We start from the raw sequence: 23464 nt of genomic DNA on the forward strand, positions 1-23464 counted from the left end.
CCATAATACTATGCCAGCTACGAAAGCCTGAAACTGAAGTAACTCAAGTAAGAGGTGGCTCGCATTCGCCGTAGTTGACACCACCTGACTCAGATTTGTTGCTTCTCACGTTCTAACCGAAATTTATTTGATGCCGGTCTGCGTGGGTTAATTAACGCTTCCGCGAAGTAAATGAGAATGAGAAAGAGAGAGAGAGAGAGAGAGAGAGATATATATATAACTCGTTCATGGAGAGCAAAGTCGCCACCTTGCGAGAAAGGATGTCCAAAAGCAAAACAATGAAAATGTTCGCGCAGTCTGTCGTATGATTAACGTGCCGAATAAGTGGAATTTCTATGTGTGCTAGTGGACATCGACGGAGTAAGTACGGACCATCTACGGAAAGATAGGTTGGGAAAGGAACGAACGTACGACGTTTTTCACCGACTCTGTGCAATTCTAATAATTCCTACTCTTCCTCTTTCTCCTATTCCTCTTACTCCTCCTTTGAGCATATCCGTTCTTTCATAGCACGCTCAAAATTAATTCCGACGTGTTCGCTCGGCCGTGTGAATTGTTATTAATTCTCGCGACGTTTCTCGTCGCGTCGCCATCTTCCGATATCCGCTCGTTCGTTCATTCGTTCGTTCGTTCCTTCGTTCGGCCGATTATTTTCCTACTGCAAAATTGTACTCTGGACAAAGTTTCACGTCTCACTTTTTTTTTTTTACCCTGGGTCGGCATAAAGCACGAGTATAAATTCGAAGAAGTAAGAAAAATAAAAGGGGGAGAGACTTGTAGAGTAGTCAAGCAGGAGTGCAAAATATTCCGATAGATTAGGACGCTCCTCGTTTTCCGTTATCCGTCTGGATGAGAGTGACCCAGCCCCCTTTTTCTGCCGGTTAAGGAAAGAATTTTCCAAGAGTTTCAGCAACCATTAGCGAAGAGAGGACTAAGCCGGCGATTTAAAAAAAAGTTTCCCAGTGCATACATTAGCGAACGAGCGAGAGTACGCGTCTAGAGATTTCTCTTCTTCTTCTTCTCTTTCTCTCACTCTCTCTCTCTCTCTCTCTCTCTCTCTCTCTTACCCTTCGGTGTTCTACGAATCTTAATTCTTTCTTTGTTATCTCTTTCCACTAATTCACGATGCCAGTTAAAAAAAGGGAGACGGAGAATGCACAAAGACAAAGAAGCTTGTAGAAGCGTGAGGGGAAATAAAAAAAAAAGAGAATGAGAAAGAGAAAAGAGAATACCGAGAAGGAGAGTAAAAAAAGAAGAAAGGAGGGAAGGAGGAAAGAAAGAAACAGAAAGAGAGAGAGAGAGAGAGGGTGGTAGGAAGGAAGTTAAAGCCGCAGCCACGGCCAACATTTTTCGTCGCCTTTGTCTCGAGAGATTAAAGGCTTAAAATGTTCACACCCATTCTGCGTATTTCACCCTCGGACCCACAGAGTTGTACATACTCCTACCCTTCCTTCTTCTTTCTTTCTTTCTTTCTTTCTTTCTTTCTTTCTTTCTTTCTCCTTTTTCCTCCCTTCGGTACCTCCACCTCCATTCGCAAAGCTAGATTCCAGTAGAGTATTGCATGAAAACTTGCAGAAAATGGTGCCAACAAGTCATACACCGATTCTTCCACGGTTCCAGACTCATATCGATCTCACTAGACGAATGTTTTCGCAAGTGGTAGATAGGTATTCAGGTATTCGTTGGATGTCACGAATCGCATTACAACTCTTATATTTCGTGCTAGTTAAACGAAGAGGAAAATCGGATTCGCGTCGTGTTACTCCTCATGGAACATCGTGCGAACGACCGCTCGTAAACAATCCAAACATAAATACGATGCTACTTTATAACATGGAATATAATTAAAGCCGCGATTATGCAATCGGCAAAGAATCAATAGATTGAATGTTTATTCGTACCGAATACGAGTACCGAGGCAGCATGGTTTACGAGCAGTAAATTAATAGTAGTGTACTAATTAGGACTGCCTAAATTGCTTCGAATGCCCAGCGAGGACGAAGCGCATGGTCATCATCGATTTAATATCCAATTAAAACTAAACTACGGTCGAATTCATAAAAATGCGATAATTAAAAGTATTGATTATCGGCAGATGACCGGCCTGTTCGAAGGGGCCGTGGAGCTTACAGGGGTGTTCGCGCGTACATCTGTTCATTAGGTAATGAACTTATTAAATCAGAGAGGTGTGGCAGGGTGTTCCACTAGTTCCTTCATCCTCTACCTCCCCCTATTTTCTCCCCATCCTGCCATTCGTTTAATTACCTGTAGCAAAAAGTTGATTGTAATTGGAAATAATAACAGAATAATTGTCATTACTTTAAGTAGCTGCGATTGCACGAGTATCGGCGAATCGTCACGGCTACTTAATGCTTATAATATATGTCTCTATTTACTGTAATAATGTAAAAATAAATCATATAATACAATATCACGGTGCATTTTTCCATTGTACGTTTATAATCGTACTGCCAAATAAATCCTATTTCTCTTGATTTTCTTCATTCATTTTTCTTGCTTAGGTATAGAAATTTCAAAAGGGAATTTATGTTTGGTGAAAAAAGAAAAAACAAGAAAATAAACTTTTTACCAAGTCACTTCTCACGAGTAACTTTGAATTTTTCTCTCTCACGATGCTTGAAACCGAAATATTCCAGGGTAACTTATGTAAACGCGATTTGCGTAAAGAAATGTTTATGCAGAACATCTCCGTTTCAATTTTTGTTTTCAACCAAAAAGGAATCTGGTCAATTGAAATAGCACACTTTTCAAATGGTCATGATCGAAATGTACCACTCAAAATCTTAAGATCACATAAGTTGAGCATATAAGTGAGTTAACGTTGAAAAAGCTTGGCACAACAATTGAACCCTATGTTCCATAAGGTCTTTCTCAACAAGGTTAGTATTAGTGAGGGTAACGTTGGTAATGGTAGTGGTATCGGTGTCTAAAGAGGAGGGAAAGGGTAAGAGGGTCGACGTCAAATTTAAGAAGCAGCAGCATTAAAATCACTGCTCTCGTTCAATGTTTCTTCGTCTCTCTCGCAGCATGCGGCGACTATTTCTTTCCTTTTCTAACTCGCTTACACGTTACATTCTCTCGAGTTTGCACGAAGGGTGAAAACGTGGAAGGGGTTTAGAGTGGGAGTGTATAAAGGGTTCACAAAGTGACTCGAATTGCCGCACAGTCAACTTTACGAGACGGGGTATTGCTAATATCAGAGCATAAGGGCCACACTTCCCTTCTTCGATCCACGACCTCTGTCGTCTTTCCACCTAACTCCTCTCTCTCTTTCTCACTCTCATTCACCCTCTATTTCCCTCCCTCCCTCCCTTCTATACGACTTAGCAACGCTCGCTAGCGAACAGTTTCCCTTGGTATTACTAAGACTCCTTAACTGTTCGACCCTCCGCGACATTTTTAGTGGCCATCAAAAACCAACGTCGGCTTAATTATGAGAACAGAAGTAGGAGGAACCATCTCTCTTTCTCTCTCTCTCTCTCTCTCTCTCTATTTCTATTTCTCGCTCTCTTTCTTCAGCATCGTGCCAACGCTACCTCAGAAATTTCAACCATTACCGTCTCAGTAACTTTAGATTCTCGACGCTTTTCTCTGAGAAACGACGACGAACCGCGAGAAACGAAAGGCAGTACCCGATGAAGACGGTTTCTCGCCTAAATCACCAAATTTCAGGAATTTCTTCCCATTCTATCTACCACCTAATTCTCCATACTACTACCATCAGCAAATCTTTGAAATCAAGCAAGATTTCTACTTAAGTATGAGTGGTTGTGTAATAAGTTAGCTAGATTTAACATTTGCTACGCATATACCTACTATGAAAGATTTACGAGAGCAACAAAAAGAGAGTGAAAGAGTGAGAGAAAGAGAGAGAGAGAGAGAGAGATTCAACTTGATTAGTACATAACGAGTACGACTTTGCATTTACGCTAATCATTGAACATGCTTTTATCTCCAGGAAACGATGCGAGTGAGCGGATGAATTTTAGCGAAATAATTCTCTTTAATTGTGCATTGCCGAGATCAGCCATTAGCGCTTGACGAGGACTAGAGACGAACTTGCCTGTCTCTTGGTTGATTCCCAACGATGAATCGAGAGATCCACATTTTGTCGCGCCAATGAAGCCACGTATAAAAGGTAAAAGATGAAAATGTGTGAATATATATTTCTCTCTCTCTCTCTTTCTATCTGTCTTTTTCTCTGTATCTTTTAGAAAAGAAACTACGACGAAATGAGGAAACTTGAAGGCCGACATTGCGACGAAACCACGGAGACAAACGAGCTGAGTCCGTTAAGTGTTTCCCAGATGAACGATCGTCTTCCGGTTGTCCGAGCTAACGGCTTCTACATTTCCAAGCCACATCCAAACCACCATTCTCCTCACTCTCTCTCTCTCTCTCTCTCTCTCTCTCTCTCTCTCTCTTTCCCTTCAACTCCATACCTCTGTACATTCGTATACTACTCCTTCGTACTACTCGTGCTCGAGGAGTACCGACTCAACGCCTCGTTTCACGAACTACGACGATTTTATCGAGCATTTCGAAGCCGAGCGTCGTAGCGTAGGCGCGCGTGCTCGTGAAGAAAAAAAGAGAAAAAGAAAAAATAAAAAGATAGAAAAAAATAAGCAGTAGAAGGATATGGTAGCAGCTACACACACCCTTGGTTCTCTTCTCTCCAACCCCTCGGAACGATCACTGCCTGACTGGAAACGCCTGGAAAACGCGAGTGGAACAGCCGAGCGCGTGCATATTGCGGAGAAAATAGCTTAGTTTCGTCCTGGGACTGAAATTAGATTTCGTTCGAAGAGACGTTTCGAATGTTCGCTCTCCGACCTTCTTTTCCTTTATCTTTTTTCACTTTCTGTCTCTCTCTCTCTCTCTCTAACTCGTTCTCTTTCTTCATCCTCCGGTACCTTCTCCCGTCATACGCCGGCATTTTACTCTCCCTCCAATTTCCTCACCAGAATTCTTTCCCCTCCTCAACACCCTCTCTCCACCACCAACGCACACTTATCTCCTTTATCTTCCCCTCTCTCTCTGTCTTTCTCGCCTTGATTTCCAGCGACTTTTTCTTTTCTCTTTCTCGTTTTCTTTTTCCTCTCCTTCTCTTCCACAAAGATTCTCGTTTCCCTTGAGACATCGAACGCGGTGCGACGTTTCCTCGCTCACTACGCCACTATGCATATTTCACCGATTTTTATGGAATTCCTCCTGGACTACTTCTTTCTTCCTTTTTATTCTTATTCTTATTCTTATTCTTACATTTCACCTATCTTGTCATTCTCTTTCCCTATTTCTTTTTCACTTTCTTGCATGGTCTTACTTTTCTCTTCTCTCGCTGCATGACGTCTTACCATTTTACCTCTTCCTTACTTCATCCCGCGAGACGACGAGATTTCGTACGAGGATTTTCCGATTAACCTCGCGGAAAAGCGTCAATCGATCAAGCGGAACAATGCATGCTCTGACGTCTATGAATTCGAAAAGATGCCGAGGGTTTCCACGCTACACGCGAGGGATCAACGATGGATCGAGAGTAGTATAACGCGTCACGAGAGTTTGCATAGAAAGTGAAATAAAGCGAGGGTTTTCGTAATATCTACGGTCAAATAGCAAGGACACTCTTATTCTTATTCTTATTCTTATTCGACGTTGCTAAAGAGATTATCCTATAGAGTTCATCGAACATACCTTATTCAAAGTTTATTTTTTCATTTAGACTTTATTTATAATTTATGACTCGAGAAATAACATTAATCATTCGAGATAAAATTAATAACAATCATTAACAGCACTGATGTATTTTAAATAAAAGCTTCTTCGAGTTAGCTAATAATATTAACGATGTTTCCAATGGAACATTAGTGTGGTTATTGGAACGTTTTGTTGTAAAAGTAACGCAACGTAATACTATTCAAATCGAATATAGTCAAAAGTATATATATATGTATACGTATTAATATCGAATTGACGTGACAAAGATTGGCGCTAAATTTTCATCGAAAATGGAATATAACGAGATCACACGTACATCTATGCAGTTAGGTGCCCACGTATTTACCTATGTAGGTATTTCTCTTACGAATAAACCCATTCAAATTTAATATCGGTCAATATCTCGTTTCGGTTTAAGCTTCAGCGAAAGCGCAATGATGCGCATTTCCTCTACCCTTCTCTCTCCTGTCGCACGAAAAGACTGATACGCCGATAAATTAATTAAACGAGCGAAACTGCGCGTCACTAATCTGGCTAACCCAATTAGATGACACACACACATACTCACATGTATAATCGGACTCTGGTTAAGGTACATCATTTGTCATATTCATCGACTCGTAATATTTCACAATTAACGGCAATTACTGTTCGAACGCGGCAAGTGACATTTATTGCACGCTTGATAGTATTTCTCGTTCTAAGGCAAGATCTTCTCTACGTTCGAGCTGTCGTCCGTTCATTCAAGTCAATTCTACAACGTTATTCTCGTATCTCGAATCTTCATCTTGAAAACTAATGCTAGAGAATGTGTTGTTTGAATGTTTTTTTCTTTTTCCTATTACACACTACTTTAACGTCTAACAATCTCGTTCCCATGAATAAATTTTATTGTTAGAAATAATAGGTACGTTTATTTGAAAATTTAAATCATTTTAAAAGAAAGAAGGGAAAAAAAATCTCGATCTCGATAAAATTTCACACTAAAAAGGTCGTACCTCCTACCTTGAGGTCATCGAAACCATCTTATTAAAATATTTTCCTTTCACCTTTCTCCGTTCACCGCAAAATTGACGCTCTCTCGTCTCGCCGAGTGCGCTCGATAAGCTGCTCGGCGCTCTGGAAAGGAAACAAGATGCATATCTTCACCCTTGAAATTATTACAGGAAAGCAAATCTTAAGCTTATTGACCTTGATCTTTCTTTTAAAATCATACAAAAATCTAATGGATGACAGGACATTCGTTTTGAAGCATAACGAAAGGCGTTAGAAATGCGATCGAGAATTGATGGCAACTGATGCGAATCGAACTTTTACGAGAAAAATTGTTACTCGTTATAATAATCCATGTATTTATCGAATCAAATGTTGAAATTGAAGCAACGTCATTGTTTGTAATTTATTTACAAGAAACAAACATTTCGTTCATAAACTAAACTCATCCATTACAACTAATCTGAAAAAAACATTTTATCTAATCGTAAAATCAATTACGACAAGACGATAATTTTGTCCATCGTTTCCTCTATAACTATCTCCTTTCTAATTAATGTTGATGACAAGAGAAAAGTTATCGTTAGTTGTTATAAAAAAATTAAAAAAAAATATGTCATTACAATTATATTTGAGACTGATTGCAAGAAAGAGAGAAGAGAAATGAGAGATTTTTCCTGCACTAACTCTTAATAACGACGATTATTCTCGTGCAAAACAATAGACGAGGAATATCTTAACCGAGCATAACATCAACTAACATTATCTTCTGTTTCCATTTTCGATGTCATTCGCTGAATCATCTTTTCTCGTTAACATGTTCTATGCCACGTGTACCACCAGTGGTACACGTTAAACTTGTTCTTCAGGTCACGTGTACTACCGGTGGTACACTTACCATTAGACATATTTATTTAATGCGCTGAAAATATATGTTTATAACCAATTTAATTCTGTACAAAAATATTCCTATTAAAATATTGATGCATTATACAAAATGCAGTATAGAATAAAGTACATAAGTTTGTTTAGCTGTAATATTTACAATTATTAATAATTACATGTAATTGTTGATTTTGTTCAAGCAAAATTAAATGGCTTGAATGACAAGTCAGGTAAAAAAGGCTTGGCACGGAACGTGTTAATGATCTTGACACGTTTTTCGCGTTTAATGCTTAAAAGAATATTCGTGTTTTCGAATTTTATCAAAAAGATTTTTAAAAATTATATGACGAAAAATGATAGAAAGGAAGGAAGGAAGGAAGGAAGGAAGAAAAAATCTTCAGGAGAATATTATTCTTAGAACGTTTTTCAAGAAACCTAAAGGGGAACGTTGTCGTGGAGGATACTTTGCTGGTAACAACTATTCGCCGTTCGCAAAGAAGACAATCTTGCCTTTGGCGAAAGAGCCGAAATCGAGCCGACCTGCAACGATACGTCCGAGACTATCTCTCTCTCTCTTTCTCTCTTCCTATCTTTCTCTCTCTCCTCTCCTCTTTTCCTTCCATCCGGTTCATACTACGTATATACCGCCCCAGAGGCAACAACGTGCCTCTCGAGATCAGCACCGTACGTATCTCTGTGTATACATATATGTATGTAGATATATATATGTATGTGCACCTATACGAAAGCAATATGGAAATAAAGCACTTCCAAGCTTCTCAAGAAATGCATACGTTCCTCTTGGCGTTTCGAAGCCATCCCAGCAAGAGGTACGCTTTCCTCTCGTCACCAAAAGCCTTTCATTCTCGGTCACCAGCCACATAAGGAAGACGAATACTTGTCGAAGTATTGCTTTTACTCCCTCTCTCTTTCTATCTATCTATCTCTCTTTCTCTCCTTTTCTCTCTTATTCTCGATTAAAGACTTCGTAAGAGAAGACGAAAGTTCTTCGCTAAAACGAAGTTCGGCTCGTAGCCAACAGCAACACCAGGGTCGGGCCTTTGTCTTTCTTCATGTTCGACCTTAATCGTTGGTCTTCGATGTAATCCCTTTCGCCGTGGGGAAGTCCTTCCTCTTTCAGAGAAAGGGAGACCTCTAACGGTATGCCCAAGTTACGAAAGTCAGTAGAAAAACAACTCATCATAGTTCTTGTTTTATTCGACGATATTTTTATTCTTTTCCTATAAATCGCGTTATATTCGTTTCTCTATTCTTTCTTATACGAGCAGGGGCCCTTTTCAAGAAGAAACTACCTGGCCTTCGTGACTCCTCCTATTTCTTTTTCGTTTTCTTTTTCTTTTTTCTCTGACTCGGCAAGATCGTAACGAGACAACGGGAAACAAAGTGAAGAAGTCAGCTTCCATTCAAGTGGCACACGTAACGCTTTACGTTTTCACCAGTAACAATCACGATTTTTGGTACGATTTTTCTATAGAGAAAACGATTTTATCTTTTCAACGTAATAACGTCACCTCGTATTTTTGTAAAAAAAATAAAATAAAATAAAAAAAGAAAACATTCTTTCGATATATGTCATTGATCGTATTGGCCAATACGATCCTTTCGTAGCGATAGTATCATTCGATGTGGTTCACTGTGTGTTCAAGAATAAAAATAAATTGTCTAAAAGAAGAGAGAAAAGTTTAACCTTGAAAGAGTTAAACCATAGTCAGCGTTTGCTTACCTGCTGACGTAGCTACACGCATAATCCAAAATGCAAATATTTTATACCCTTTTTTTTTCTCGTTTTGTCTTTCAATATTCTTAACATATTTTTTGTCGGAATAAAAATAAAACACACTCCCTAACTCTAACGTGTTTACTTATCGTGGTCAAGGAAATCCAGTAAGAAATAGTTTGTTCTCTTAGCAAAAAAATAAAAAAGAAGACAAAAAATATACGAAGTATTTTTTCAAAGTGAAATTCCATAAAAACTTTCGAATTGTTTTTAAAACGTTTCGAACGTGATGAGAAGTTAAAAGGAAGAATACACCTATGTTTATAGAACTTGTAGAAAGCAAGAGAGCAATTATTTTTGAACGGACAGTGCTAATTACTCAAACAGACCGAACGAAGTGATAGTCTCTATCATTTACATAACCATAATCCTACTTAGTGTTCGATGCCTAATTCCCTCATACGTATTCGTTTCACCATCGTACCAGAATTTCTGGTATCTAGGTATAGACATTACGTTCGATTGTTCAACGGAAGTACTTTTCTCTAAATGTGCTCAATTATGGCATTTTCCTCGTATCAGAGAACACGATTTAAAGACCCCAATTATTTTCAGCTTAATAATTTTATATAATCTCTCTTTATATATATATATATATATATATATATATATATATATTTCAAAATACATATACATGAAACGATTTTTCAAATGATTTTATTAACAACAACAACAACAATAAAAATGTGTGCGTATAAATTTATAGGGAAATTTGGACGTGTATAGGATAATCAATAAAACAAAAAGAAGCTGTCTATTTACAAAGTATTCGTGTATTTACACGCGTATTCGTTCGGTGTAGAAAAAAAAATAACACATACACATGTACATCGGATTGAGTGATTTTTAATGATCGCTCGTTGTGAACAAACATCAGGCTCCATTGTACCGGAACTCTCTACTCTCTTTATACAGAAAAAAAAAATAATAAATTAATCGTTAAAAAATATGGTGCACGCGAGATAGGAGCAAAATGGACGTGCTTTATGGCTTGGCAGTAGCGTCACTGCATAGGTATTATACTTCGTAACAATGAGCGTCTTTCTTGAAAAGCACACGCTCTACTTATTTTACTCGTCTAAGATATATTACTGAATTATGTATTACTATTCGCTAAGCAACACCGTTCAAATGTATCGAAGGATGTTATAACAAATTATCCGACGATTATGATTATTTATAATGAACGTAATAAAATGTTCCCCATAGAAATTTCCATAGAAATTTGTTAAACGCAAAAATAAGCTTAACATGATATATATAGATAATACCATTTTTAAAAAGTATGAGTTTGCAAAACGAAGAAACATATTAAATGGAAAATACGATTTTCGCGGTCACCGGAGGGGAGGACTGTTAACCGAGATTTTGAACTTTCACCTTGAACGGAGGTGTTTCGAACGCGTACCGGCATGTACTCGGGGAACATTAGAGAACGACTGTAACATACATTTCACGACGGTGAGTCGACAAGGCCCGTAGCCCGATGACCTACATTCATCGATCGAAAGTGCGACGTCGAGTTGTTGATTTTCCTTAAGATCACGAGTTAATTCGTCTTGTTTCTTTCGATTTCTTCTCTATTTTTTATTTTTTTTTTTAAATGGAATCAAAATTTGTCGACATTTAAAACGAGAAGGTAGAATCGACGAATATCTCCCTTGATGGTTACATTTACTTTCTTTTTTTAACATATAGACTCTCTATTATTATTCGACCTAGAATAGATGAATATATTGAAAAAGAAAACGTTTGCTTAAAAACCACACTTAGTTCATCCTTAAATCTTTACTATTTCGCAATTACGTATTCTCAGGTTTCTCAAAATTTCTCGGCAAACACATAATAGTATTTGAATAATAATAATTATAATAATAATACATTAAACTTTCCAGGAACACATAACATCCTGATAACTCGAGGTGTGATGTTCTTAAGTAAGCAGACTCTTCTCGTCTAATAACTTGTTATCGATACATTAGCCAACGTGTGTGTAATTATTACTTTCTCTCTTTTCAAAGGTAAACTAAAACAAAAAAAAAAACAAAAATAGTCTTGAGCAATCTCTTCGATTCTGTTCTCACTTCTATCGCGTTTTACTCGAATTACATCGAGTGCAGGGGGATGGATATTCCGACGACAGCATTTAATACGAGTCGATCGTTAACTATCGTATTTCTCGTTCCCTGTTTTTCGTTACAAACGAAGCACGTCTTCTTATTCCATTAGGATATCTTTGATCTTTCGATACGATCGAAGACAATACGAACGAAGCACCATAAACCTATAATCCTAGCACAGAGTTTTATATTCGATAGAAATTCATTTAATTTAGTTTAAATCTAAATGGAAAATATTCTTTTATGTCGAGATGTAACAACACCATTTTTTTCGTAATTAGCCACGCATTTAAAAATGATTTTCACAGAAACACACTATCATTCACGAAATAATTCAAGAAAATTTCGTTTTGCTGTCACTTTTTTGATTTGTTGTAGACATCGAAGTATCCGCTTGTTTTTCCACCTTGTTAACAGATCTGGTCTCTTTCCTCGTGTTGTCGACGTATTGATTGTTAAAAAACAAAGCAACTGCTTCGTTTTTAGATGAATTTTCTCCATCGTTATTGGACGTTTGACCACTTCTTTTGCTAGCTTCTCGAATGAGTTGATTTATTTCATCATTATCCTTACTTTGAATTGTAATATAATGTCCGTTCTGATGAGAAAGGCTATTAGATTCAGATAAGTGATGATCATTACGTAATTCTTCTAATGGTTGAGCTTGAGGTGGACCTTGAAGTTCTATTCGACTTTGATCCGGTTGCTCGATTGCTGCAATGATGTCTTGAAGAAGGCCATTTGAAAGAACCTGATCGTGCCTTATACTACCATCAGAATTCTCAGTTCCTAATCCACCGTCAGCAGGTTGAATTTGTAGAGTATAGGTGCCTTTAGATCCCTGAATTTGGAAACCACTTGGTCCATCGGCCGTCAAACCTTGTGCCAAAGCTAATGCTTGGCTTCCTTCGTCAGTCTTCAAGTATTGACTAGCATCCACTTCGTTTGAGCTTAAACTTTTAGCCTCGCCATAACCTTGAGCCGTTAAACTAGCTGTTAATGCTTCGGCTGAAGCCCCGTGTTGATGCAACGATAGTCCTGAAGAGAAGGAACTTTGGGATGGACTAGAAGACGAGGAAGTAGATAATGATGATGATGATGATGACGATGACGACGATGATGACGATGATGATGAGGAGGAGGAGGAGGAGGAAAGAGATACAATATTTTTGACTCCAGTAGTCGACGAATGAATGTGATTATTACTTTGACCATGGGAATCAATCGCTTGATTCGATGATTCATAAGAGACTCCTATAGGATTTCCATAACTATCTTTCAAGTTAACTTTCTGTTGCTCGTAATTTTCCAGATCTAACGTATTTACAGGTGGTGCTACATACTGACTTAAAGAATCAGTAATTGGAGGTAAAGCTGGTGGCGATTTAAGTAAAGAATAATCTTCCTCTCCCGTTGAACTTGGTAATGCTGGAGGAGCAGAAGGTGGTAACAAATGATCATTGTTACCCTTGTCAAAATCAAAGTTCTCTACGCTGTTGAATTGCCGATAATTACAATCACCAGTTGTAACGGCTAAAGGTGGATTTGCTATGACGGGTGTTCCATAAATGCTGCTCAGGTCATTTCCTATTCCGTCGTAAAGATTGGTTCCAAAGCCGCTTGACGTAAAACCGAATGTTGACGCTGGTCCAAAATTAGGTGCACCATAAGTTGGAACCGGAGCTGGCGTGTTGAAATCGGTGAAAGACAATGGAGTTCCATATTGTGCGTTGGGTGCAGCCATTGGGGAATTCAAACTGTGTGAATTAAACTTGCCAAATGATCCACTGTTAGAGAAGACGTTCGATAAGGAATGATCGGATTGAGATGATTGATGAAATGATAAAGGAGCGTTTAAACTAGGTAGTTGAGGGCCGAACGATAAATGAGGACCGTGTAATTTAAGTGGCTTTGTCAGATCGATGGGAGGTAATGATGGAAGGTAACGATGAAGATTGGATATCAGTCCTATGGGAATTGGTTCTCGAAATTTGATCGGTTCTCGATTTCTTGGTGGTATTAAAGACCCTGGTGGTGATGAGGGAGGACCGTGTAATCTAAAGTGTCCGTGAAATCTGTGATGATGCGATCCATGTTTCGGAAAGGAAGCACCGAAAGGTCCAAACGGTGGGAAAGTTGGTCCAGTACGACCAGATTGAGCTGCTGGATACGGACCGTCTGGTGAATACGAAGAGATTGGTGGTGCTGCGTAAGAATCAGTAGGTGGCGGTAGCAAAGAACCACCAGCGAAGCCATTGGCCTTTCCAAAATTAACTGATGGCAGTTCCGGTAATTGTTGCAAAGTGATATCATTCACATTGTGTACTCCGTGAGATTCTTCGTTTCCGAATGAGTGAGATGATTCATCCAATTCTTGCAATGGTAACACAGAAAGTCCGGAGTTCAAGCCAGTATCAACATTTAAAGATCCCGACGAGTGTTCATACGAAGAAACGCCAGAATTACTTTCGTGAGACAAATTTTGAAGATCCGAAGTCTGAGATTCAGTATTGGGTAATAACTCAAAACCCACAGTTTTCACGATCGAAAGAGAATTTGAATTTCCAATGTTGTATTTTAAATTAGATTGATGGTGATCGCGTTGTTGATGATCAGAATGGAAAGAGGACGATGACGAAGACGATCCGTGATTCGAACTGTGATCACCATCATATATTGGTAATGCCGGTGGAGGCAATCCATTTTTGTCACCAGAAGATTCACGAACAGAAGTTTTCAGATGTTGAGCTTCTGGATTAGTAATGGGTATACCATAAGAATCACTAGGCACGTTCGGATTTGTCGTATCTTCGACTAACTTCAAATTGTGATTATCAGATGATGAATGGTGTTTGAATGTTGATCCTTGTTGTTTTTGATTGGCAACTCCAGCTATTGGTTGCCATCCGTCGTACATTATGTCAGGTGGAGTGGGAGGTGCTGGAACTCCTGCAGGAGGTGGAGGTGGTGGTCCATGAATATTAGCGCTACTCAGGTCGTACTGAATAGGTAATTGAGGAGGTGGAAGGGGAGGAGGTGGACCGTACTCAGGATTCACTGGAAGAGGAAGTGGCTCTGGTCGTGGTCGATAAGACTCGATGGAAACAGGAATGGGTGATCCATGTCCAGGCTTAACGGGTCCCAAATGATTTGGCAAAGACGATGCCTGTGAGAAACCGGCGAGTGGAGGCGTGTTCAACTTCAACGGCGGTCCATACTGTGGTTTTGGTGGTCTAAACGAAGGGAAGGAAAGCAGCGGCGGTCCGAAGTGCTGTTTTAGCGAAGTAAAGTGAAGCTTTGGTGGGTTAAAAGTTTGTTTCGGTGGCCCGTAATGAGGTTTAATGTTTAACGGTGGTCCGTAAACGGGTGCTGGCCCATTGAAACCACCATTCACCGATACAATCGGTGGTCCGTAGTCGTCGACGGGTGGTCCATAGGAGTTGCTTATCCTTTCGCTTGCTTTAATCTCATTTTTTTTGTCCTCGGCATTTTCATTAGACGATGCTTGAGGCAACGCCTTGTTTACCACAGCTCCTACGTGCTGACTGATCAGCAGCGCGCAAACCAACACGATTGTCATCTATAATCAAAATAGGTCACCTAGAATTGGACGAAGGAATAATAGAATAATTACGATGAGGAATGAAATAGCAGAAGAAAGGATTATTTTGTTTGAAAACTTTCGTAATGACTATGCTTCCTTTCGTGTTGAATGTATCATTTTAAATTTAAGTTACTCAATGTTTAAATGATAATTTATAATTGCTAGAAACGAATTTTCTTTCTTAAATTGAACATGATGTATATCATGATATGTTTCTCATAGACGTACAGTAGGAGGTTTAATCATCTCGACGCTTCATAAGCCGTGAGATACTTTACATTTGTAACTCGCATAAAGTGAGCTCATAGTCTCGTAGGTAGAAACGAATGTACAGTATACGTAGAGATATACGTACGTACGTGAAAATTATGTAAACTTCCATTTACTCACAACACGCTCTCTAGATGCGTATGCGCGTGTGAATTATTTTATTACACGGAAATATATATCACGCGATCTGTAACGAAACACGCGACGTTCGTGCTGTAGTAACCAAAGAGATGGGATTTCCTTCGACGCGTCTCCGTAGTAAAAGCGAGAAATGAATGATCGCCTCGGGAGAATCTAATATAGATAATTATATTCACTAAGATAAAATGAAAATGTAAGTTACTATAGAACATTTGTTAATTTTCCTGATTATTAATACTTTATATTAGTAAAATGTGTTTACACATATGTCTTTTTAAATGATATTTTTAAAATAAAACTCATCCTAGATCGTTCCATTTTAAGTTCAAAGTTAATTCTATTAAAACACAATTGCCAGATGAATAATATCTAAAACTTATCGTTTTTGTTCGTGTCTCTACCACGATGAAGCCGTTAGAAAGTATTATCGTTACAAGCGTTATACGGGCAACCGACGATATAATCGTAAAAATAACTACGATGCTTTCTTTAATAATGTTCGTGGTTTATGTTCAAACGACTAAAGACAATAAGTAAAGAAATTTTTCAAAGTAAAGAATAACGATCGATCAACAGATATTTTCCTTGGTCGTAAAGAAAATTATTTCCTTATTAAATTTGACATGAGTCCTTTTCTGTAATGTGACCATGGCGACTCGTCAAAAATTGTCTTTTCTCATTTATGAACGTAAAAAAAATATCGGTGACATTTTAACCGTCGGTGAAATTAATCTTGAGAACAATAGAAACTTTCTTTAGTTATTTTTTTTTTTTTTTTTTAACAATGTTAACTTCGTCAACGTCACTTTCGACCATCGGTTGGAGGGTAAAGTCTAATACCATTTCTATGATTATACATTATTTACGGGACACTACTATTATCGAGTCTATCTAATACCTCGGATCGGACATTTACGTAAGTAAAACGGAAGTAACGATCGGCTTGTAAGACTAGTACTACGGTAGTTTATCGAGCGAAATACTATCCTACACTATTTATATCAATTTTACGAGATCGTTCGTAACAAATGGAGACATTTGGTATCACTTGATACAAGTTGTACATTCACTGGTAGAAGTAAGTCGAAACTCGTCTCTCATAAGCTTGGTTGACTCGTCAACGACACTGAGAATCCAACATGAGTGCGCTTAAGTGGCACGTTGGCCGAGATGCAAAGCTAACGCGATAAACCGTACTTTCTCCTAAGAGCATCTGCGAGAAATATTCGCGGACTCGGGGTTTTACCTTTAACTTCACGTTTTAAGAAAAGCTCATTATTTCGATTATATTATCTAGTTTCTTCCGGCAAAAAACGATGATAAAAATTAAATGAAAAAGTCGTACCAGGAAGAATTCAAAGAATAATTTTCTAATTAAATATTACGATTTTGCTATTAAGATAAACATGTGCTATTTTTCTTTTACTTGAAACTTTCGATTAAGCAATGTAAAATTATACATACAAACGTTTTCCTTTACCTGAAATCGTATAGGTGTATTTGCACCGTTAACAATTTTGCAAAAACAAAAATAAGAAACTTATCTTCGATTGAAAGTGAAATTCCGTATTTATTGAAAATAAACAAAATTAAATGGTATACGATATATAATCATAATTATATGAGAAAAATCTTTTTTTTTCTTTCACAATAAATCACTTGTCTCTCACCTTGTAAGAATAAGTAAAAGAAAACGTTCCTTTTATGTTTCCAACTTGCATAATTAAAAAAAAGAAACAAACATATTTATTTCGAATCAGGTTTAAGAATCGAGATAATTGATTAGAAGGTTCGATTTGAGATAATTCAATTTCTCATGAATTCACTTTCGAAAAAGTCATTCACATTAATAAAGAGAACTAAGGTGAAGGTCTTCTCACATCCTACTTTTCTCTATGTTCACACACACACACACACACACTCACACGCACGTGCGCATCACAAATGCCATACAAACATATTCGTACACGCACCCACATACGAACGAAAACAATGATAAGCTCGCAATCAGAACAGTTTAGTTCGCATGTCCCACGAACATAAACTGTCTGCATGTGCGAATCGTAGTTTAGGCGTAGGTCGTGCATAAGGTTGGTAGGTAGGTTGGTAGGTGGGTTGGTAGGTAGGTAGGTAGGTAGGTAGGTAAGCGAACGTGTTCGTGCTGCCGTTGTGACTGGGTCAAACGCCTCCTTCATGCATAGTCATATACTCTAATCACGTACGACGTGTGCGTAACATCATGGCAAACCTAAACCGGCTTCTTATCGGACGATTCGATGCACAAAATTGCCATTAATTTTCTTTCCTTCCGGCTGAACACATTCACTTTTCAACGTTCCATCTCGTTCAATTTTTTGAAATATTTCATACTTAATCCTTTTATCTCACTAAAACAATTTCTTAAGAATTTACAAATTTTAAATTATTCTGTTTTTTATGAATATAATTAAAATTGACGATAGTATTTTCAAAAATAGGAATTAATTAAGGACCAAAATTACAAATTGGATGATTTATTTCAATGAAAAATTATTGCAAAGATAAGAAACGAAATAAAGATTTATTTTTTATTTCTCTAGTCAAAAACAAAGAAATCGTAAATATGATAAGTATGTTAAAACTCTGGAACGTTTTATAAAATTACTTATGATTTGTTGTTTATAAAATCCTCACACAATTACACTTATCGTTAATCTCATACACTTTCTCTCTCTTCCTATTTGAAATATTACACCGATTAACAAATCATATTTCTTCCTGAAGAAAGTAACGAAGAAAATAAATATTTTTATAATCAAAGATCATAAACACTGTTCGTTAAAATCATATTAACACCAAAGAAGGAAGCACAGTCAAGACGAAAAATTCAAAAATCGAAAAATCATGGGGAATCGAGAAACTTTCTTTCGTGATTCGATTTACATTGAACGAATGAGAAGGTGAAGGCCGCGACGCAGAAATGGAAGAGAAAAAGAAAGAGAAACTAAAAAACGAGACAAAAGAAAGGAAAGAAGGCGGAACGTCGGTCACCTACCTTAGCTTCGAGCATAGCACCGTAACAACCGTAAAAACTAGTATTCGCACTGCACAGTAAACCAAAAAGACTATTCGTATATATACAGATAATATTATAGATTTAACATAATATAAATGTACATATATAGAAATGAAATTTAATTGAAGATACAAATCTCGATATCTTCTTTCGTCGTCTTCCGTTTCAACTTGATCAAAATCAAAATGAAAAAAAAAGAAAAAAATAGAAATAAAAATGAAAAACTAAAATATAAGAAAACGATAAAAAATAGAAATAAATTAAAAGAAAAGAAAGAGATCCTCGGTCCTTCCTATTTTCTTTTTTATTTTTTCGCGCTGTTATCGAACGTAGGTAGCGCGTGTTATGCTGCGATGGTTCACGTCACAAGCACCATCTTCTTCTTCTTTCCCTCGATGAAATAATAATAATAAAAATAATAATAATAATAATAATAATAATAGTAATAATAAAAAAAAAAACTCGAAGACGAAGAAAAAATAATACAAGGAGACACCACTACGCGATTGTAGGAGGAACGAAAAAATGTTCAGACCCGTAGGAGACCTCTGCTTATATAGACTCCCGTAGAGGGGTACCACAAACTCGTGAAGAGCAATTGCCGCTGTTGGTGAAGTCGTCGACGAGGAGCGTGCACGAGGAGCGACGGGTCGGTTGAATCGAAGAAAGGAGTCGAAGTAGTGGTAACCCCAGGACCAACGAGAGAAGCCCAACAAGAAGAACGAGTGAAAGAAGGAAAGAGAAAGAAAGAGTCGAAAGGGGGAGATAGAGAGAGAGGGAGAGAGAAAGAAGTCAAACCCAACTGGAGAGGGAAACCCTCCTCGTCGTATACATCGCTTAAAAATTCTCTTTGTAGAGAGAAAGTAGGCTATAAGCCCTGTCTTCTCCTCGAACTAACCGAAGACGTCGAAGATGAGCCCGCCGGTTATCGGCATCAACTATACTACTCTTCGTTTCACTATTGCTATATGTTCGAATATAAGAAATAACGAAACTAGAAATCAAATGATATACATATATTTTATCTTCGAATACGTGAGTTATTGTTCGTTTCTCTTATGTGATGAAATTTTAAAAGATTGTCTATAAGAAAGCTCTTCTTTTTCCTTTGATAATAATAATTGTAAATAAGATGATAATGGGAGGGGAAAATAAGATAAAAGTGATATGTACGAATAGTAGTGGTTTTCATTTTTATTTTCGTCGAAGGATACTAAATTCTATTATCTTCAAAGTATCTCTTGGAGATTACGTGACAGCACATGAAACTGATCATTAGATTGAATATTCCTTATTACTATGACTCTAATTTTGTTGAGAAACTTTATGATGCGTACCAGAAAAGATATGAGAAACATAAGCAGAAATAGAATGAGAGGGAATGGGAGAAATGGAAAGAGAGAAAGGGCGAGTAAATAATTTGTAATTGCTCCTATCACATAAAATACTACTAGCTGGCCAATCGTTTGATATTTTCATAAACACTCTGTCAAGTATCCCATCCAATTTGCATCCAATTAATCGCTCGAGACCAAATTGTCGCGACTAATTGCCTCAGCGGGCGACGTGCTGCTCCTCCTACGCGGTAAAAAGATTAATTATTATGGATCGTAGCGTCATTGTGTGAGCGAACGCAATGCCCCGACGATGCGGCGGGGAAGGGCGAGCCAAACAAATCGACGTTTAATTGATATTATAATAAAACAAAACGAGCTGCCCTCGTTGCGTCATCGATCCTGCTAGCCAATTATTTCCAACCGACGTTGCTCGATAATATCCTTTATATTGTATTCGTAATTTTGATAAGATAACAATGATAAAAAGCAAAAATAGGAATAAAATTCTATAAGAAATTCGTTTTGTCTAGAATGATAAATAAACAAACGTACCAAAAGAAAAAAAAAATATATATATATATATATAGACATGTATACATGAGAATACAATCAAAGTATATATTTGTTCGAACGATATTCACAAAACTTTAAATCCTAAATAAAAGTAAATTGATACTGCAATAAAAGATCATAAAATTTTGAGGGGATGTCCTACAAAAGGAAACACGACTTGTTTAAGAAAGTAACAAAAAAAAAAAAAATATTCCTAAGCACGGTTTGCAATTAATCCTCTAACTAGTACGAGAAATAGAACACACACGATTCCACGCGCGAGATTTACAATAGAAGGGGGGAACAACAAAAAAATGCGTCCTGTTTCCCAACTATACGTGCCTTATATGAAAACGTCAAAGCTGTACAAGTAAAAGAACGAGTAAACGAACGAGCTCTCTGGGATGGTTTACTAGATATAGAGAAGCTGAGTGATGTCGTAACGGGGGGAAGGGGAGGGGCCTAGAATGATTCTTCTCCGTAAACGGCCTTCGATCTCGTCTCTTCTTTTTTTAACTCGTTTTTTCCTTTTCCTCTCTTCTTCTTCTTCTTCTTCTTCTTCTTCTTCTTCTTCTTCTTTTCCTTCTTCCGTTTTTTTTATTTTGATTCTTTTTCTTCATGAATCCCGGTCAGTGTCAAGAGTAAGTGAAATTCAACAAGGTAGGTAGCTTGCTACAATTTTGTTCGCTTTTGTGCACTCGTACGTGTTGCGAAGTTAAAGTGCTACGCGCACGCGTGAGTGTATGTATGTGTGTGTGTGTGTGTGTGTGTGTGTGTGTGTGTTGTGTGTATAGCATGTGAGACTCCGTTGAGATCCATTACAGTGGCATCAATAATTTAAAGCAAGAGCAGCGTTCCTGTCGGCTTGAGTTTTCTTTACTCGTTCTCTTATTTTTTTTTCTTTTTTATCTTTTTCTCTTTCTCTTTCTCTTTCTCTTTCTCCCCCTCTCTCATGTATATTTTATATTTTTATAACAAGTATATTAAATTTTTCAATTATTCCATCTCTTTTAGTTTAAACCAACGCGATTAGTTATATCACTTCTTCTTTTTTTTAATAATTTCAAATTATGTTTTATCTTTTACAATTAATTAAAATCGATAAAAAAAAAAAGAAAAAGAATAAGTTCATTATGTAACTAACTATTGCACGTTTGAGAAAGCACAAAGTAACGATCAAGCCGCAAACAAAATTGTTTTCACTCAGAATTCTCGTAACTATACAAAAGTTCCCCCACGGCAAGGATAGCGCGCGTCGTTTAAGGACACCGGGAATTAATCGTCCAACGACGAATCTACGAGTCGTGAAAGAAGGAAGAACTTTTTCTTTCTACTTCAAACCCTTCTTTTTTTTTTCTTTTCCTCTTTGGCTGTTACTCGTGGAAGACTTTCTTCCTCTCCCTCTCTCTCTCTCTTGTAGCAAGCCACCCCCTATCCACATTATTTAAACGGACGTCGACGGAAGGACCGGTATTGCGAGCTTAGATAGAAACATTTGCAGTTGGGAGTCCTGTGATAAAGTCGTCGCGATCTTACTCAAACGACTTTTTTTTTCTTCCTTTATTTTCCCTTTACTTCTCTTAATTTTCTACATTTTTTTTTCTTTCTTTCTCTCTCTCTCTCTCTCTTTTATTTTAATGGAGGAAAAAAATAAAACAATAATAATAATAATAACAATAATAATAATAATAATAATAATAATGAAAGAATGTGGATAATTCTTTGGATAATTTTTATAAGACAATTAATCATCATTAATAAAAACAAGCCAATCGAGTTGCAAATGGAAAGCAAATTAAATGATTTTCCTCGAAAGTAGATGAAACTCGGAGAAGAGGAATCAAGCTAAAGAACATTACAGACCCATGTCGGAGTTAGGAAATTACTTTTTCTTGAAAAATAAGAGAGAAAAATAAGAAGAAATAACTAGCAACATTGAATTACTTTTCAAGCATTTATAATTTAAACCTTTTCGAATAGTGTCCTTGTTTGTATGCACAGTTCTTGTAGAAGAATATAGATTTTCTCTCTTCTTTTTCTATCTTCTTGAACTTCTTCAACAACAACCGTGTTAAACGTTAATTAAAGTGAATTAAGTTAAAGGTTGAAGTAATTCGTAATTTCATTTTTTTTTTAAATGAACAATCGTATTATTAAAATAATGAACAAGTTGATACGATCGATTGTCAGTGATTATCATCTTATAAGAGAAAGTTGTATCGTTTCAAGATAATCCAGTCAAGCTGGATCTATCTATACAACCATTTCCGAGCTGCTACATGGGTGTTGGGTCATTGACCGAGTTTCACGTGGTGCATTCAATCCCCTAACCTATGTAATACCTGATCTAGGAGTCATTTGGTAACCACGGATCGGTTCATCAAAGAGATACGTGTTACGTGATTTATTTCGTTTTCGTATCTACCGTTAGATTCGCTTTAAAATTATGGTGACGTTGATCGTAGATGTTAAGAGAGAATCTCATCCGTTAAAAAAAAAAAAAAAAAAAAACAAGTATTATACACCATACAAGTACTTTAGACTTGTTCATTCCTCACAAGTAAGGTATAATTTATAGAAAAATATATATATACATATATATATACTGCTGTGTTTCAAAATATGTGGGTATTTTCAGTTCACAGAAATAAAAAAATAACAATTGCTATAATCATATTTTCGATAGAACTTTGTTTCTGAATCATAGTTTCTTTTAACTTCAATAATTTAAATAACTTTATTGACTGATTACTTCAACTATTTACAAGTAAACTTTTTATTTCATGTACCTGTAATGTAAATACTATGTTTGTTAAAATAAGACGTTCGGATATTTGCATCGAAGTCGAAAGTGGTCACTTCTGGTGATTACTCTCTCTCTCTCTCTCTCTCTCTCTCTCTCTCTCTCTCTCTCTAAGAATGTTTATATGTTACATCTCATCATTTACATAGTGAAATCTAGGAAGATTTGTT

At 37.1% G+C, this 23464-nt stretch overlaps 1 protein-coding gene and 1 long non-coding RNA gene across 3 annotated transcripts in view; one reads left to right on the forward strand and one right to left on the reverse strand.

Moving 5' to 3' along the window:
- Positions 1–6853, forward strand: part of LOC149033627 (uncharacterized) — a 47960-nt gene extending 41107 nt beyond the window's left edge. The window contains exons 2-3 of the long non-coding RNA XR_016177081.1: positions 3980–4159; positions 4236–6853. This is a non-coding gene — a long non-coding RNA (uncharacterized LOC149033627). The remainder of the gene's footprint in view (positions 1–3979; positions 4160–4235) is intronic.
- A 3312-nt stretch (positions 6854–10165) lies between these two features.
- The window catches only part of LOC107065091 (uncharacterized), a 51452-nt gene continuing 38153 nt past the window's right edge, over positions 10166–23464 (reverse strand). Inside the window, exons 1-2 of one of the 2 annotated variants that reach the window (XM_015318418.2) lie at positions 18582–19639; positions 10166–15112 (exon numbers count right to left, since the gene is read on the reverse strand). In XM_015318418.2, coding sequence (XP_015173904.2) covers positions 11867–15112; positions 18582–18596 — 3261 coding nt within the window. In that variant the 5' untranslated portion in view covers positions 18597–19639 and the 3' untranslated portion in view covers positions 10166–11866. Of the gene's footprint in view, positions 15113–18581; positions 19640–23464 lie in introns of those variants that run through there. The other variant, XM_015318416.2, reaches the window with a different exon arrangement.

Source organism: Polistes dominula, unplaced genomic scaffold (assembly GCF_049000335.1).
Source record: "Polistes dominula isolate Pdom_NZ unplaced genomic scaffold, Pdom_raw_medaka contig_28, whole genome shotgun sequence".
Classification (NCBI taxonomy): domain Eukaryota; kingdom Metazoa; phylum Arthropoda; class Insecta; order Hymenoptera; family Vespidae; genus Polistes; species Polistes dominula.